Below are 17,384 nucleotides of genomic sequence, written 5' to 3' on the forward strand. Positions count from 1 at the left end.
GATACAGAACAGTATCACACCCCTTGTGGTAATTACTAATGAAACTTTCATTTCAGGCACATCCAATGCAACTACATGGGGAAATGGCCTCTAGAAGCCACACATTACCTGCAGGACCAAATCATGAAGCAGGTCTCTATAGGAATCCATATTTAAATGGAGAAGGCACCTCGTACATGCATAACGGGTGAGTATTGGCAAAGTACACTGAATGGATCAACTAGTAGTAGAGAACATAAGAAATCTGGATATCCATGCCAAATGTCTGATATTTGAATTATTGAAATTATGATATCCATATTTGCTCACCTCTTGTAAAAAGACATTACAGTTTTGTTATTACTTTTGACTGAATTTTGTGTAACATGTTTACACAAGAGTTTACCTCAAAATCCAGAGTCGAAAATAATTTATTGAGATGTAGAAACGCACATAACAGGAACAAAAGAACTCGCAGAGTCGTTGATTTACCCCACCTACCCTTAAATTCTTCCCAACACCCCACCTAACATGAGACTCCCTAGTGGAAATGTTGCTGTTTATTGACCCCTTCTCAAACAACATGCGTCGCGTGTTTCTTTGGTCTGAAATCTGACTAACACTATTAGATAGTGCATCACCTGTGACATGTAAAGTTGTATGCTCATAAATTGCTTCTCATTTTGTATTATTGATATTAATATGATGAAACCCTCTCTGCATAAATTACTACTATTTGTAATTGATAACATGATATAGAAATAGAAGAACACTAACAACAAAGCTTCCAGATGTAGTTTTTGAATGCAAAATATTCATTTCTATTTAATTAATATATTTTAATTAATAAAATTTAATAATATCTCATGGATTTATAGGGTGAAGCTTACAGCCAAAAAGGTTTTCCATAATAACAATTTCTAGTTTACTATTTGAAGTTATGTCTGGAACAGGCAACTAATAATTCTCCATATTAATAACCCATGGCTCGACAGCCTTCTAAGGGCCTTGGTCTACCCCCCAACTGCTAGTCTCCCTCCCACAATCCTACCTAGAGGTGTGGAGCTGGTAATGGGGTGACATGAGGTCAGCACATCGAACACTCAGCCGTTGTAGGAGATTTCTGAGACTGGGTTATGCTGCTCACTCGTAGCTCCGCAATTTCATCATGATGGTGGGTTGCCACCGATCCTATACACAGGCCGAAATCCCAGAGACTGATCCCAGGCAGACTCGAACCCATGTCGTCCCACAGTCTGAGTCCAAAGCACAGCACCTTAGACCGCACGGCCACGGAGGAGGACTCTCCATATTAATAGTGAGCCATAAAAATCCACGTGTCCATAAGTACAGTCCATAACACAAGTTGGTTTAGGAGGGTAGATTTCATGGACTCTCAGTGAGTCTTTACAACAAATTGTATTTGTTAATTACAGCTTTGCATTGGTTAGCAAGACACTGTTATTTTTTTGTTTTGTAAAAGCAAAGTAATGAATGATTTTTATAAATTCGCAAATGTAACAGCTCTTTAAGAAAATACCCCAAAACTTAAACCCAAAATTCAATTCTGCCACCCCATTCAAAGTTAGGTCTCAAGTTACACTCGTGAGTATATGATTATGATCATACCCAAAAAAAATAACAACAAAATGACAGAATTTTGTACCATATTAGAGCCTAATTATAGACAGAGGTGCCCATCCTCCCAAAGGCCTATGATGCATTCCCTCCCAAAAAGGTAGAACGCCCCTCCCGCTATTTATGCCAAATTATATAGACAAAATTTGCAAAACAGTACAATACAGACATATTTAAACGATATGTGTTCACTTTAGGTACTGTAGGCTCACTTTCATGTTTGCTAAAATAAAACATACAAGGTGGTTATAATTAAAGTGAAGGTGTTCAGAGTGGTATAGCACGGGCTGTAATGAGAGTAGCAGTCTGAAACTTCGTAGATATGCTAATGAAGCAATGCGCTCGCAAATTATGCAAAAAAAAAAAAAAAAAAAAAAAAATAGTTCCAATTCTCGCCACCAGGGTAAAAATGGCGCTGTAAGCAGTCAAAACTTGGTATAGTTACAGGAAAAACACTATAAATCGCAGAAAACAATACTCTTTGTAATAAAATATCGCTACAATTTCACTATTCGAATTACATGAACATTACTAAAGGAAAAGGCAACAACCGTCACCAACCACAACCAGGGAGCTCACACAATGGTTAGTCAATGTCACCGACTTTGACGTCAGAGTTACGGAAAATTCCACGTTTTGACTGCTTACAGCGCCATTTTTTACCCTGGTGGCGAGAATTGGAACTTTTTTTTTTTTTTTAATAATTCGCGAGTGCATTGCTTCATTAGCATATCTACGAAGTTTCAGACTGCTACTCTCATTACAGCCCGTGCTGTACCACTCTGAACACCGTCACTTTAATTATAACCACCTGGTACAAAACTGCTGAGGCTCACTGCCATTGTTAGTGTACTGAACCTTAACCCTCACAGTTTGTCTGCTCGACTAACCTTGTATTAATGCTAAGAGCACCCCCTCCCCTTTCCAAACCGATTCTAAAGGCATAAGAGGTGGTGTTTCATTTCAACTCCATCGTCGCGATCACCCACAGGTAGGTAGAAAAACTGTACATAATAACAAACTAAAAATCAACAAGTCAATCAAAGAAACGACCCCTCCCCCCATTTGTGTATGAATATATATAGAATTGGTATAAAATTTTGTCTCCCCCCCCCCCTCGAATGATGTGGAGGCACATCATGAATCCTCCTGTGGGTACCCCTGGTTATAGATATAGTGAATCGAAAAAATTATCGTTAATTTTATCTGACACTGATGTGCCTATTTCGACAAATACCAATGGACTACTGAATAATCTGCTCCATATTTAATAAATATATCGATGGCATGAAGCCATAATTGGCATTAACACATTCACGCTCAGGTCTGGGAGGGATATTTAAACAGCCACCCAGGCATTTTCTGAATCCAAACTTACCAAAAAAAATGCAGTCGCCAGCTTAAATTTTCAATTTTTTAAAATGTCGCCCTTGGGGCGCTTCTTCGTCAACTTAGCCCGGCAGTAACCTGACCTCTTCAAGTGTTTCTGGTGGATACCCCATTGGTCCTCCAAGGATCTGAACGTGTTGGCCCCCCTGGAGCCCCAGGCATGCTCTCAGGTACCACATTAGACCTCTCCCCCAAAGTCACACGGTGCCGCTCTTTTCTTTTGCCAATTAACACAGCGGAGAAATGCCCATAAAAACTGAAAAAATGGACACTGCAGTTAAACGACCTTGGTCATTTATGGGCAGATACAAGCACATACTTTAAAACAACCATAGTCGATTATGGACGGGAATGTGTTAATATTGTTTTAAAACAAATATTGTATGGTTTAACGCTAACCATATGAAGATATTAAATAATAATAATTTTTATGCCAATTTTACATAAAAATGTTGTAAGATAGGAAGAAGATTTCATTTATTTATTGACTGTTAATATTGCTGCTCTGTTCTGCTATTGTTTTCATTAGTTCTTAAAATTATTATTATTTGATAGGCATGCAACTGGTGCTGTACCAAGAAACTGGAATTCAGGCAGAGAGGAGATGGCATTGTCAGAGGCTACTAGAGGAAGAACGTTTATGAGGGATACCAGAGGACAGGCTCCTCATGGACAGCATATGAAAGCTACAATGGTAAGAAGATCTATTGCTGTTATATAAAATATTGCTTTACACAGAAGCCATGTCCAGAAATTACTTTAAAAAAAAGAACTCTCTCATACATAGTCTGTGCTTTGTTTTTTCTCATTCTAAGAACTGTAATATTCATGTGAAAATATACCAAGTTCTATGTCAACAGCTTTATGGATGTTGTGCCTGTGCAAAGCCTTCCTCATCAGTCCCAGAAGTAAACAAACATGTCCAGGAAAAGGAAGAAACCCAAGAATGTCCCTTAGTAATGGGCAGTGTTTGTATGAACCAGTAAGCACATGAACCAATAATATCAGTGACATTGTCTACCTCGATATCATCAGCACCAGAAACCAACGAGGGTTAATGGCACAGCTGCACACGTGGTCCTACACGACAAATTTTCCAGAAGGACCATCGAAGAGTCTGTATGCAACTGGGAGCTCCTCTTGACAAAACGACAGTCAGACCCAATCCTGCAAGGTACTGGCGAGAATCCCAGTTTTAATGATATGTGTGTGCAAAATTTGGTGTTATCACCAATGACGACTCAGACTAAAGATCATGTGTGCAAGGTACATATACAGTGAGCACCATATGTGAGCAATACGTATTAGGAATAGAAGCATGTCATAAGAGGCAAGGGCCAAATTGAATCATATGGATGTGAGACATCAGAAGAGATAAATGGATTAGTGGCATGTTGTTATCCTCACAACCCCATTGAGGCTTCTTTCACATGGAGGAGGGGAGAGGTTTGTTACCAGTGCTCCTTTCCCAAAACTCCTCATGTTGCGAAAATGGTGTCAGGAACAATGAACTTTAGCTACAACCTAAATTTGCCTTTTGTAACATGCAAAAACTCACATGTTCCCAGGTTCAATCCCTACTGGAAGCACATTGCACAGTGGCTAAGATCTCACTTTAAACTGTAGGTCCAGTCCTGATTAGCCCATCTGAGCATGACTTGTCTGATATGGCCCACTATATAGAAATGAGAATACTGTAGAATTTAACATGTGCTTGCATTTGCTATGTATCATGCAAATTCAACAGCTTGTGGTAGATGAGAGTAAGAAGGAGTTATTCTGCAACCTAGCATGCAGCAAATGATTCTCCTGCTTATATATTGACTAGCCTCTGTATAAGTGTGTAATCTGGCTGAAAGATTAATCTATACAGTGAATTGAAATCTGGGCCTCTTTTCCAGTGAGGGTGCATTTCAATCCTCAATAGCATGTCTTTCCATTACTAGATTTAAAAATATATATATTTACTTTTTTGTGAATCAGTTCATTCGTATTTTTAATTTATGTGTGAAACTGTAAAAAGAAAGATTTTTGTTTACCATTTTAAATCTGATATTCATTCATTCATTGTCCTCTGCTCAGTGGACAGGACAGGTTTTTCATTTTAACCTCCAGACTTTCTGATCTGGTGCCTCATGTGTAGGATCTGTTTAATAATTATCATCTGTTTGCTGATTTTTCTTGCCCTGACTTTTAACACATTAGTCATTCCATATTGTGCATCTTGTAGCAGACTCTTTCTTCTTAGCCAGTGTCCCAACCAATTGTGGTTTCTCTTCTTGGTCATTTCTTATCATGCATTTTACACACTCCATTCCAGTGTGCGAATTAACAAGGAGAATGCCGGAGATTTCCCCCCCAAACATTTTTATCCCTGGCAGAAGAAAATTTATTAAATCCCTATGTTTTTATCCCTATTTGAAAGCATGTAGTATACCAATTCTTATCTATGGATCAAACCCCACTGAAAAAATCATTTGGGAGAACAATTCATTTACGTTTAAAACAATCACATCCTACTTCGTGCCTGAAGTTCTATTTTTAATAGCTCATTGATTATTTATTTATTGTCATCGGGAGCAGAGGTTTTACAAAAAGCTCTGAGAGTAATGCCATTGCTCTGTCCATTGTCAAACTATGAAAGCCTACCGTCATGGCAGGAAGAGCTGATTTCATCAACTTTTTCTGTTGGAGGTACGGAGAGCACATTTCCTGTCGCATGACTACATTTATTTGATCGTGCAATAGATAAAATGGACAAGTTTTTTCTGTGTTACTTGTTCAATACTTCTTTCTATATAATGGTTTTCTTAGAATGTAAATATACTGTTCCTAAATTACGTCTAAATGTTATCATAAGATTTAATATCCTGGGTATTTAGAACTGGAAGGCAATAGAAGAGTTTACTAACGAAGTAATACATATCAATTTGCATACCTAAAAGAATATACTCCCCTGGGAATGATATCACAAATACAGTACTTAGTGAACATCCCCCCCCCCTCCAAAGCAAAAGGCTTAATTCGCACACTGCTCCATTCTTTACCACAATCGCATTCTAGAGATTCTAGTTGCTTTTCCTTATTTTTTCGTAACATCCAAGTTTATACGAGGGATGATCGAAAAAAAAAGGTTACAAAGCCTATTATGGCGTATGTGTTAGATATAGCTGGAAGATGAACACACCTGATGATGGAGGGCACTCAACACCAGTCCTCGATGTAATCACCTTTTTTATTCAAGCAGTTGTCACAATGGTAGATGAGGTTTTCCATACTGGTTGCACAGAAATCCGCGCCAAGTTCTCGTAGCCATCGTGAGGCCTCTATTTTGACATCATCACATGTCAGATAATGGTGGCCAGCCAACCAAATGGTAGTCCCAGCTCAGCTGATATTGAGCGTATTCTTCTGTCCTCACAAATATACTCATCCACAAGAGCACAGTTCACCTCAACGTAATGGGTCTACCGCTGTGTCCAGGGTTGTCATTAACAATACTGGTCCATCTTTCTTTGAAGGCACGACACCACTTCGCTACATGTTGCCTTGAAATTGACCCTTCCCATACACCTCCACAATCTGCCCATGAATGTCAGCAGGTGTAGTGTTTTTGGCCCACAGGAACCGCACCACTGCCCTCACTTCTACTCTTGACCAATTTTCTAGACGAGTCACCATTTTAAATGTCCGCTTCTCGGGTATACATGGTCAGAATCCGAAGTCCTCAAACCCTTAACAATACAAACATGTTATTAATTTACACATAAATTTTCGTTACGTTATAGTGAATAAAACAAAAGTTATCTGCTTTGTAACCTTTTTTTTTTTTCGATCATCCCTCGTATGATTTAAATAAAATATATACTCTTTTTGCTTTCTGTCGTCCTCCTCTACACACACAAAGATTTTCCCTACTTATAAGAACTTACTATTAAGAAAACATTATTTTGGAAGAAACACTTGTTACTGAGGGTGAAATTACATTGGAAAGTGTCATGATTCCATACTTACATTAGTTTTGTTTCCGACTATTCCAGATGTCCCACACCAATGGCCACATAGACCCTTCCAAAAACTATGGACAAAATCCCACTCAGATGCCTCCAAAGAGTCCAGGACTAGCAAGGCATCCGGATGGAATGAAGCATGAGGAAAACTATGAGCTCGCTGGAATGAAGCCGGATTCTGTTGACAAATCTGGTGTCGGAGAACAAAGAGGTAGGGAGAAAAGTGTTGAAGAATCTCATCCGAAAGAAAAGGATTCCGAATCGAAGGTCAGTGCTACTCCTGGCAAAGCTTTCCCTACGAGAACGTACCATCAGATAAAAGACATGATATCCAGCAGATTCGGAAGCAACAAGATGTCGCAGCAACAGCAGAAGGAGCAGTTGGAAGAGCAACAGAAGCAACAAGAACAGGAGCAGCAGCAGAATGGTGAAATGGCTAACGAAGGCCGTAATGCAGATCAGGAAGTGCAAGGGTTGAACAATGTGGTTGGATGCAAGACCCCAGATGTAGGTGGGCGTAAGCCAGCCGTGAACAGCAGCTTCAGGAAAGCAATACAGCAGAGCAGCCAGAAATCGAACCTGCAGGAAGATAGTGTGATGATGTGCGCAGAGGATGAAGCCCAGAAGCCGTACTCGCGACTGCCGGTCCCGATTCGACTTTACCAGGGTGACGGTCAAGGTGGAGTCAACTACAGGGATTCTGGGCAAGGAGGGGAGGGTGCGAGACAGTATGGTGGGCAACCGCCAGGTGGAAGGTTAGTCAATGGTGACGGAATAAGCCGCGAGCACTTGGAATATCAACAGCACGGCAACGAAAGCATATATTGTCAAATGAGACGTGGTCCATACAGCGGCATTATGTACAATGCCAATGTGCATCCGCAAGACTCGCAGAGGCAAAATGAAACACCTCGAGAATTCATGAGCCCCGGAGAGCCCACTTACGCCAGCACCCCTTACGGTGGGGTTAATCCAGGAAACCGACAAAGCAATCCGAGGTTTGGAGCAGTTTCAGATCAAAATCCATACGGGGGCATACGACAGGGCTACCCAGGACAAAGGTTCCCACCAAATTTCCAGGGCCATAACAACCTGTACAAACAAGAAGGTGAACAAGTTGACAAACAAGGTGAAAGTGATAAAGTGCTTGTGAAAACCGGTTCAGAACAACCCGAGGATTCGAAAAGACAAGGTGGTGGTGCAAACAAAAGTTCTCAAGATGGTACAAGTGGTGGTGGTGGTACGAACAACTTGGTGCATCCAAGTATGTGCAACAAAAAAATTTCCGAGCAGACCAAAGGAGGTATCGAACACTCGAAAGCCAGAATGAGTAATCATTCGCTGCAACTAGGTGAGGGCTTCCAAAGAGACCAGGGGCAGGAACAGTGTCAGTCCGGTGGCAGCTCAGATTACGAGAAAAGAAGTGGCCAATCAAACACTACGGATTCGGGCAGGGGAACCCTTCCCAGTGGACAATTTGTTGGAAACAGAAGACCCGAAGGAACGGCAGTTTTGGATACAAGTACCGAATCTGATATTCCTTGTCCTAGGCAAGGCATGTACGGAACAGCAGGACTCTCATCAGGTAGGTTTACATGCAATAGCAGGAGCAGAGATTTTGTGCATTTATTTTGGATGGGGATGGTTCATTTAACTCCATTTTTTCTTATTTTACATTACTTCACTGCTATTCCTGTGGCTACTTGTAACAGTGAGAGATTGTAAATCCAGTCAGACTGAGTGACAGCTAACTCAGTTCTGGTATACCAATAGTATGGTTAAATTCACAAAGCAATTCCTTTGTTGCATTGAAAAAATATATAGATTTGTATTAGGGCTGAACTAATAGCATTGCTGACACACTTACAAATTCCCATTCATATCGATACTTGAAAATTGTAACAATTCAAACTACAAGGTGCATTCAATAAATAACCGGAAAAATAGTATAAGAAATCTAAATACGACCGTGATTGTTATATGTTTGTTATTTTGTGAAGGCATCTGTAAGCTAGTCATAGCTGGGTCTGGCACGCCTGCCTCGTGCACGGGACTCTGGGAAACAGTTACAGAAGATGGCAAACCCTTACAGGAGTGCTCCAATCTGGAGCAGCGAAGTGTGGTGAGATTTTTGTTGAGTGAAGGCGTGAAACCAATAGAAATTCGTCGCCGCATGACAGTTCAGTACGGTAACACTGTATGAGTCGATCACAAGTGTACGAGTCGGCCAAGAAGTTCAATCAGGGCATAAGCAGTGTTGAAGATTCATTGCTCAAGTGAAAGACTTGCCGGAAAGGTCGTGTTAACTTTGTTTTGGGACCACAAGGTGCCAATTCTTGAACATTATATGCCCAGAGGTCATAATGCAAACAGTACCACCTATTCCAACCTTTTGAACGAAAAACTGAAACCAGCCATTCTGCAGAGACGACGTGTTCTGGTGTCTACTGGTGTGCTTTTGCTCCATGACAATGCGAGACCACACACTGCTATAGCTCTTTTCAGTTCTTACGTCGTCCGCTCTAGAAGCTGGCAGGGGAAGTGGGGAGCGGGGAACGTGCCGCTGACCAACCAGAAAACAGACCACCCAGCGGTGGAGCCGAGAGTTACGCAGTTGCGGGAGGAAGCTGCAGCGCTAACTTCGTTCTGCACGTTGCTGTGTTGCCAATTCACCGCGTTGCTGATGGTATTTTGCCCCAGTGTTGATTCCTGTTTGTTATGAGCGGAATGTAGGAATAACATACGTGGGAGTAATTGTTGTCGCGTCGTGTATTGCCTAACTGCATTGTTTCTTCGATAAACGTGTATGTGGCATGTGATGTGACGTTTATTTGTACTCTCGCTGTTCAATTGTGACGCGAACTGTGCAGTATATTGTTATGGAAGGCAAAGACAGTCTTGAGGCGTCGGGTTCCACGTCATTTGAATCACCGTGCAAACGAATCAAAAGGAACAGTATCACAAAGGCAATCGACGGTTGCGATAAAGATATAACAAGAAGAATTATCCTCGGGTATTATGTAAAGGGTGAATATCCAACACTGAACAAGTTTTCGTTGATTTGCATACACAAATAAGCTTTCAGTGGGGAGTTTCGTCATTGTGGAGGATACTGAAGTATATGGGGTTCAAGTACAAAAAGAGCAATGACTGTACACGATTTCAAATTGGTATACATCTATGATTAGACTCACAAATTTCTGAACATTGTCCAAAAAATAGACCGATCCTACTAATAATGAAGAGAGCCGATACAGTTACAGCCAGAGTAATAATATTTTTGCGAAAAATGCATCTTCTAAAAAATAAGGAACCTTTGCCCTATATATGTATTTCATTTAGATGAAACGTACATACATCAGAATTACGCTCCAACGAAAATCTGGCAAAATAAAGAGGGTACAGGGGGTTTAAAAGTGCCCGTGGGTAAAGGTGGGCGCTTTATTGTTTGTCACGTAGGTTCCAGTCACACTGGTTTTCTACAGGAATGTAAATAAGTTTTCAGTGTTTTTTGCAGTTTTTAGATACGCTTGACAAAAGGAACATCAAAGACGCAGTGATTGTACAGTTGGAAAGAATTCCTACAACGTATACACTTGATATCGTACACTTATCGGTATTCCACTGACCACAAGATGGGGATAATACGCATTCTCAGGCCATACGCGAACAATGGGACGTTTGTATTTCATGGTTCTTTCGATTTCAACTCGCCTTTACAGCTACTCTGGCAACGCTGCAGTCTCTCTCTCTAACCGGCCTGTCTCGTTGCGCTGGATAGGTCGTTTCCCCGCTCTCCACTTCCCCTGCCAGCTTCTAGAGCGCACGCCGTAACAACTGAAAAGAGCTTTAGTGTCAGATTGTCTACCATCGAGGACCTAAAGTTTGAGTGCTTACCCCACCCTCCATATTTGCCCGATCTCGCACATTTCCACACCTTCGGCCCACTGAAAGATGGACTAAGTGGATCGAGGTTCCAGAATGACAACGGAGTCCAGTCAGCGGGGCATGAGTGGTTACGCACGCGTCCAAAACATTTTTTCCCTGTGGAATCAGTGCTCTTATCAAGCGCTGGCATAGGTGCATTGAACTGGGGGGAGTAGACTATGTTGAAACATGGTACTGTAGTTCTTTTGGTGCTTGTAATAAATATTTGTTACAACATATTTCCGGTTATATATTGAATAATCCTTGTTGTTTAGAATATTTATAACTTTTAACACTAATTTTCCATTGTAACTATACACTACCAATCTATCAGAGTTTCACTTTAAAATATTTGTAAATGTATTTGAGATAATCATTTAATTTTGTGATTAAGTAATTTCGTCCAACAATATTGTAAAAATAATAAAAATTTATGCATTCTGCATAAAATTTAGACTCCATAGAAATGTTGCCAGCATTTTTGCAGACTCCACAAGACACTTGGACTCGTGGAAGGTAGCAGCCAGTGTTGGGGCTTCAATTTCTACCACTTATTTCCAATACCGATAACACTGCTATTGGCCAGTATATATACACACACATTGCATTGGCATCATTCAGCCCTATTACTTACCCTTAACATGTAGATAAAAGAAGCTAAAATTTTAGAAATACAGTAAACCCTCGTTAACAGAAACTCGCTTAAGATAAACACTCGGTTAACATGAACAAAATGTTGGTCCCGCCAGGTATGTATTATATCTTATAGAAAGTTTTTATCGGTTAACGCGAATTTCGGTTACGAACTGTTTTTTAGTCCGTTGCGTCATTAGATCTCACTTAACACGAACTTTCAAAGTTTATCATAATTTTTTCTGTTGTTCCTCTGTCGCTTTTCTGCTAGGTATGTAAGACATCGCTTAACAATCTCTTTCATCTTGTCAACAATCAACTTCTACAGTATTGTAACCAACAGATTCAGATCAACAATGTGTTCAAATGTGTTTTTCTATTCTTTAAAACATAGCCAGTACGAGTAACATCAAGATTAACACTTGGGTGCAATTGCTCGACAATCGCGTCAACATTGAGCTTATACGTATTTAACCAGCAAATTCAGTTGTGTGTTCAGATGTGTTTTTCTATTCTTTAAAACGTAGCCAGTACGAGTTTGATCCGAATTGACCGCTAGTTTTACGGAAGCTATGAGTACAGTTGGCCGTGAAGTTACCAGGCATTTGCGTTCTCGTCTGCGAGAGCACAATACAGGAATTTTTCACCAGAAAATGATCTGCGAGTACTTTTTTAAAAGTTAATTACTGTAGTAGTGTTTTCTATGATGACATGCATGGTACGTATTGTAAATGGTTAATGTGTAGAAAGAACTATATTGCAACAATAAAATTTGAATCCCTGGTTAGCACAATTTTTTTTAACACGAACTCTTGATTTTTTGGTCCCTTGGGATTCGTGTTAATGAGGGTTTACTGTAATATGCAAAAATTTTCTTCATTCTACAAGAATCAGGTAGAAAAATTCCATGCTCTACTAAAATCAACTCCTACAGAAATATCATTCATGCCAGAGAAACAATTTTTATGCACTTGTGTATTAATTGATGGTATTTTTGTTTCTTTGCAATCATGGAGAATTATAATCGTAAGTAATTGAATTTTGTTTACCTACAGGTAATTTGTGCTAATTTGATATCCTATGAGTGTTTAAAATAGAAGTTGAAGAGTGATGGGAGGAAATAATTGTTATTCTTACCAGTATTGGTTGATACAGCATAGGTGTGTTGGTTTGTCAGTACTGTATTTCATCGCTTAAATGTCGCACCTTGTTTTTTTCACTACAATATTGATTTATAACTTTCATCACGTTGTCCCGTCAGATAATGAAATTAATGATAGAAGATTAAATGTTGTAAGTCCGTACTTCTCAACACTAGTAATTTCTCTCATGTGTAATATTTCGACTACAATGCACAAATCATTAACATCTAATGTGTTAACTTTTTTTAAAAAAAAAAACAGAGAAATATTCGCCGAACTGTCACGAAGAAATTATGTGTGTATACTTGGACTATTTCACAATTATTTCGTGAATCCTAAACTTGCACCAAAGGCAGTATAGTAATAAATCCTTTTTAAGTAATACCAGCATTTTTTTTTTAAAATGCTTCACATAATGTCCACAAGCTACTTTTATGCAAACAAATTTAGCATAAAGAATATGTGATGATTATGTAATTTCACGTATCCAGTATCCTGTAATTTAGTGACAAATGTCTCATCACAAAAAAAGTTAGATTATTATAAACAGTGCTCAATATGGAGGGTGAAACATGGGTGGATGTCCCTGCAGTTAAGAAAATTTTCATAAAGGATCCTCCCACCCATCCCTAAATTTAACCCAGCACTGAATATAAATGTATAATTCATACCCTGGATTTGGAAATGGAATGCCTGAATACTAATTCTCTTTTCATAAGGTAAAAACCTACATTTATTAAGGTCCTCATTGAACAATTGCAATGTTATATTAGATTTAATAATTTTTGAGAGTTTTTACTACCCTGTGACAGACTTGTGTTTAATATGTATTTTTTTTCTTACTGTGTTCACTAATACTTCGTCTAATAGAGTACTGTATTTGACCACTTTCGCTCGAAAATACTTGATCGAATCTCCCACACTTGAGCATGATACACTCAAATATAATTTCGATGAGATAATAATCGTTCAAACATAGCCTATGTGTAAATATTCGTCGTGGTAGTTTCAGCCCATAATCATTTATTCATTTTCATATATTGCTATGTATTGATAAGATAGACTAAATTACATTTTAACATTGAGATGATGACTATGTTCACTTCAGTTTCAATTTCACCATGTCTTTCACTTCACGATCTATATTTGAGGGCCCACTGTCACAGATAAATTACGGTTACATGTGAACTACGGGGCTTTGAGCGTATACTGATTGTTTGAATGTTCGAGCATTATTCACTCGAGCGAAGAAACATTCCATTCCGTAAGCCATCTAGCGACATCCGTGCAAACTATTAGACGATCAGGGAAAAAGGCCTCATCTAATATCCACTTATAGTTTGTGTCTTGTCTATTGCACTTCCATACAGATTTCAGACATTTATACTACCTGCTTATGTTCATTTACAAAATCAGAGATCAATCCGCATGAGATGTAAATTAATAAAACATGGCAGAGTGACCAGTATAGTGTGCTATGGAACAAAGCTAGGGGGACTAGATTCTGTTAAAATCAAGGACATTTCATTGTGTTTGTTCTTTTATCTATTTACTATAAATCCTAGAGATTTATCAAGGGCTCCAAGGTTCAATCCTGGTGGAGGCACATAGTGGTTTATATCCCACTTTAAAACTGTAGGTCAAGTCCCGATTAGCCTATAACCTTTTTCACCATCCATTCTCATTGTTGTTAGTAACCTAGAGGGACATAAAGACAACATAAAATACCAAAAATAACAAAAAAAATACTTTTTGATTTGTTATTATTTGTAATTATAATTATTATTATTATATCATGCTCTTGATGTATATATTTAGCTAATATAAGCTATTTCATTTTTTGTTTCCATACTGTCACAAATAAATCTGATTAAGAATATCTGCTTAATCTAATATATGATTAGCAGCAAATTATTTCAGTATTTTGCCCTAAAATATATTCTAATATATGTACTTGTTAACTTATATTATAGGTACTGTATGCATTTATTGAACATATGTCAACACATTTCACAGATTTTGTTTGTACTTGTTTTAGGAAATGACTCTGAGTGGGTAGACATAGTGGAGAGTGAACTTCGCCAAATTCTGGATCCGAAACTGTTGCCTGCAGGAAATATTCACGGCACACCAAGCAATGTTGCCAACTCCACTGTCAGCGAGAGCATGTCCATGACACCGCCCTTACCTCCACTTTCACCTGGAGGGTCGCCAAATGTTTCGCCTTGTGCTTCACCAAAGATAAGATCTTACAAGCTTGGTACCAGGTAAGTGGCAATGTTACCAACTTAGCAATAAATTGCATTTTCGTTCATATTGGTGGATACTGAAATAGGGCAACTACTCTACTGACTGGATTCTTCTCTAATTCAAATTATTATCAGAGATTTAAATTTTACATTATTTCCGGCAACTGAACAATGAAATACAAGGCTACTGAAATAGAAATGTTAAAGTTTTTGAACAATGTCAGAATATAGAAAAGGAAAGTAGAAATCGAAAATAGGAGGGTAAAGTACGTTGGCATCCCTTACCATCAATCCGTATCGGAAAAAATCGGAAAAATAACGAGAGATTTTGGAATCGTTTGCGGGATGAAAGCACCAAAGAATGTAGAAAAATACTTCACCGATTATAAGAAAGGAAAGACAACTAGGGAAATACCGGAAAAACAGAAGGGGGTTTATCGAATAGAATGCCAATGCGGGAAGGAGTACATAGGACAGACGGGCCGAAATATGGGTAAAAGATGGAGCGAGCATGAAAAGGACATAAGGGAAAAAGTTCCCAAAACGGGTCTCTCAGAACATATTTTGGAAAGTGGGCATAGAATTGCAAAAAAAGAGGTAATCAGAAAAGAAGGGAGGAAATTAGGAAGAAACGTGTATGAAACAGCGAGTATTTGTAGGGGGGGGAAGAGTAATCTTAATAGGGACGAAGGAAATTTGGAAGAAGGGTGGATCAATTTCCTCAAAAAATGGGATAAAGCCTGGAAGATTGAACCCAATATCGGCTTCCACGTCACTTCGGAAGTTATGCAAGCTGCAAGAGAGGAACGTGAATTCACGTTGGATTTGTGACGTAATAAGGGGAAACGAGAAAATTAAGGAGAGGGGAAATATTCGTTGAGAATTGACCTTCATGTGGATAGATAAGCACAGTTGGGTAGGAAAGGCCAAACCTGCAGGTTGCATTGTGATTTATGCAGGTTTTTTAGAATTTTGACTTTTTTAACTTTTTTACCTGTGAATAGGTCTACTGTGCAAGTTTTATTAGGGAACGGCTTGGTTTTTACGTACTTCTAATAGCAAAAACTTAATATTTTAAATGTACCCTAACCAACCCTTAACCACAATCCTCATATTACATTTTTGACGCAGTACTATGCCAAGTACTTAGTTTTTATACGAACCTGAGGAAAGAGATAGTCAATCTCTGAAACGTCGTTCTACAATAAGAGCACTATACTCACATACGTAAGTACAATTTTTAACTTTCCTTTTCTATATTCTGGATTTGTGAGTAACACGCGACAAACCTATAAAATGCTATTGATAAAAAAGTGCGTGCACTAGAAAATAAGAGGATTAAGTTGAATAAGGGTTTAATCAGGATTAGATTTTTAAAACAATGCAGGAAAATGGGGGTTTTACCAAACTTTTTAAAAAGGGGGGTATAAACCGTTGAGTGTAGGCATGATTGAACAAAAACAAGAAATACAGTTTAAAATACTAGGGAAATATATTAGGGAGGCACATGGACAAGTCGAACGTCTTAATAAGGAATGCTATAGATTACATTTGGAAGTTAGTGGGGAACTAGACGAAGTGACGTGGAACCGCATTGAAGAGAGACACTTTAGAGCTGTGGATAAAGCCAAATTTAGGGATAGTAATACTATAGAGAGGAAATTGATGAAATTAAAATTGAATAGGAAGGATAATCTAGAGAATAAGAAACAAAGAACAGAGGAGTGGGGAAATAATGAGAACATTTTAAATTTAACCACCCACGAACCACCTAAAGAGTTGATTAGGATTATGAACAAGGGGCAGAAATTTGCAATAGGGGTAGAGAAACTTGAAAAAGAGGAATTCATAATAGCAGCAGAAACGATCGTAACAACTATTGACGAAAGGGAGGATAAAACTGAGGTTAGACAAAGGATACGTAATATTGTAGAACAACACTTGCAAAAAGAAATTAAAAAGGAAACGAACATGAAAGGGGGAGAGAGAACACGGAAAGAGAAAGTAAACGAAAACCTAAGACGCGATTTAAAAAATGTAAGAAAATGGGTGAAGGCGAATAACGTATTTCTAATTAGGTCTGATAAAGAAAACAAGATGGTTATCATGGACAGAGAGGAATATCACAAAAAATTAGAAGATAGCTTTAAAGGTAACGATTTTGAGAAAATAGAGAAAGACCCTATTAATAAGATTAGAAGAGAGATCAAAAAAGGGGTAGAGACAAGCATTACATTGGGCACAAGCGAAAAGAAAATCCTTATTAAGGAAATTAAAGTTGGCAACATACCAATTGCTTTTGGAATACCTAAGACACACAAACAAGGCATACCACTTAGACCTATTATACCAACATACGAACATCCTGGCTATGGGCTAGCAAAATTGCTGGTAAAAAGAATAAGGAAGGTAAATGA

At 38.7% G+C, this 17,384-nt stretch overlaps 1 protein-coding gene across 9 annotated transcripts in view; it reads left to right on the forward strand.

Moving 5' to 3' along the window:
• LOC145981056 (uncharacterized) overlaps nt 1-17,384 on the forward strand; it is a 288,517-nt gene that overhangs the window by 242,847 nt on the left and 28,286 nt on the right. For 8 of the 9 annotated variants that reach the window (XM_083114161.1, XM_083114162.1, XM_083114168.1 and 5 more), the window contains 4 exons: nt 57-187; nt 3,562-3,700; nt 7,047-8,601; nt 14,757-14,985. In XM_083114161.1, the coding sequence (XP_082970287.1) occupies nt 57-187; nt 3,562-3,700; nt 7,047-8,601; nt 14,757-14,985 (2,054 nt within the window). The remainder of the gene's footprint in view (nt 1-56; nt 188-3,561; nt 3,701-7,046; nt 8,602-14,756; nt 14,986-17,384) is intronic. The other variant, XM_083114170.1, reaches the window with a different exon arrangement.

Source organism: Lepisma saccharinum, chromosome 28 (genome assembly GCF_977018435.1).
Source record: "Lepisma saccharinum chromosome 28, izLepSacc3.1, whole genome shotgun sequence".
Classification (NCBI taxonomy): domain Eukaryota; kingdom Metazoa; phylum Arthropoda; class Insecta; order Zygentoma; family Lepismatidae; genus Lepisma; species Lepisma saccharinum.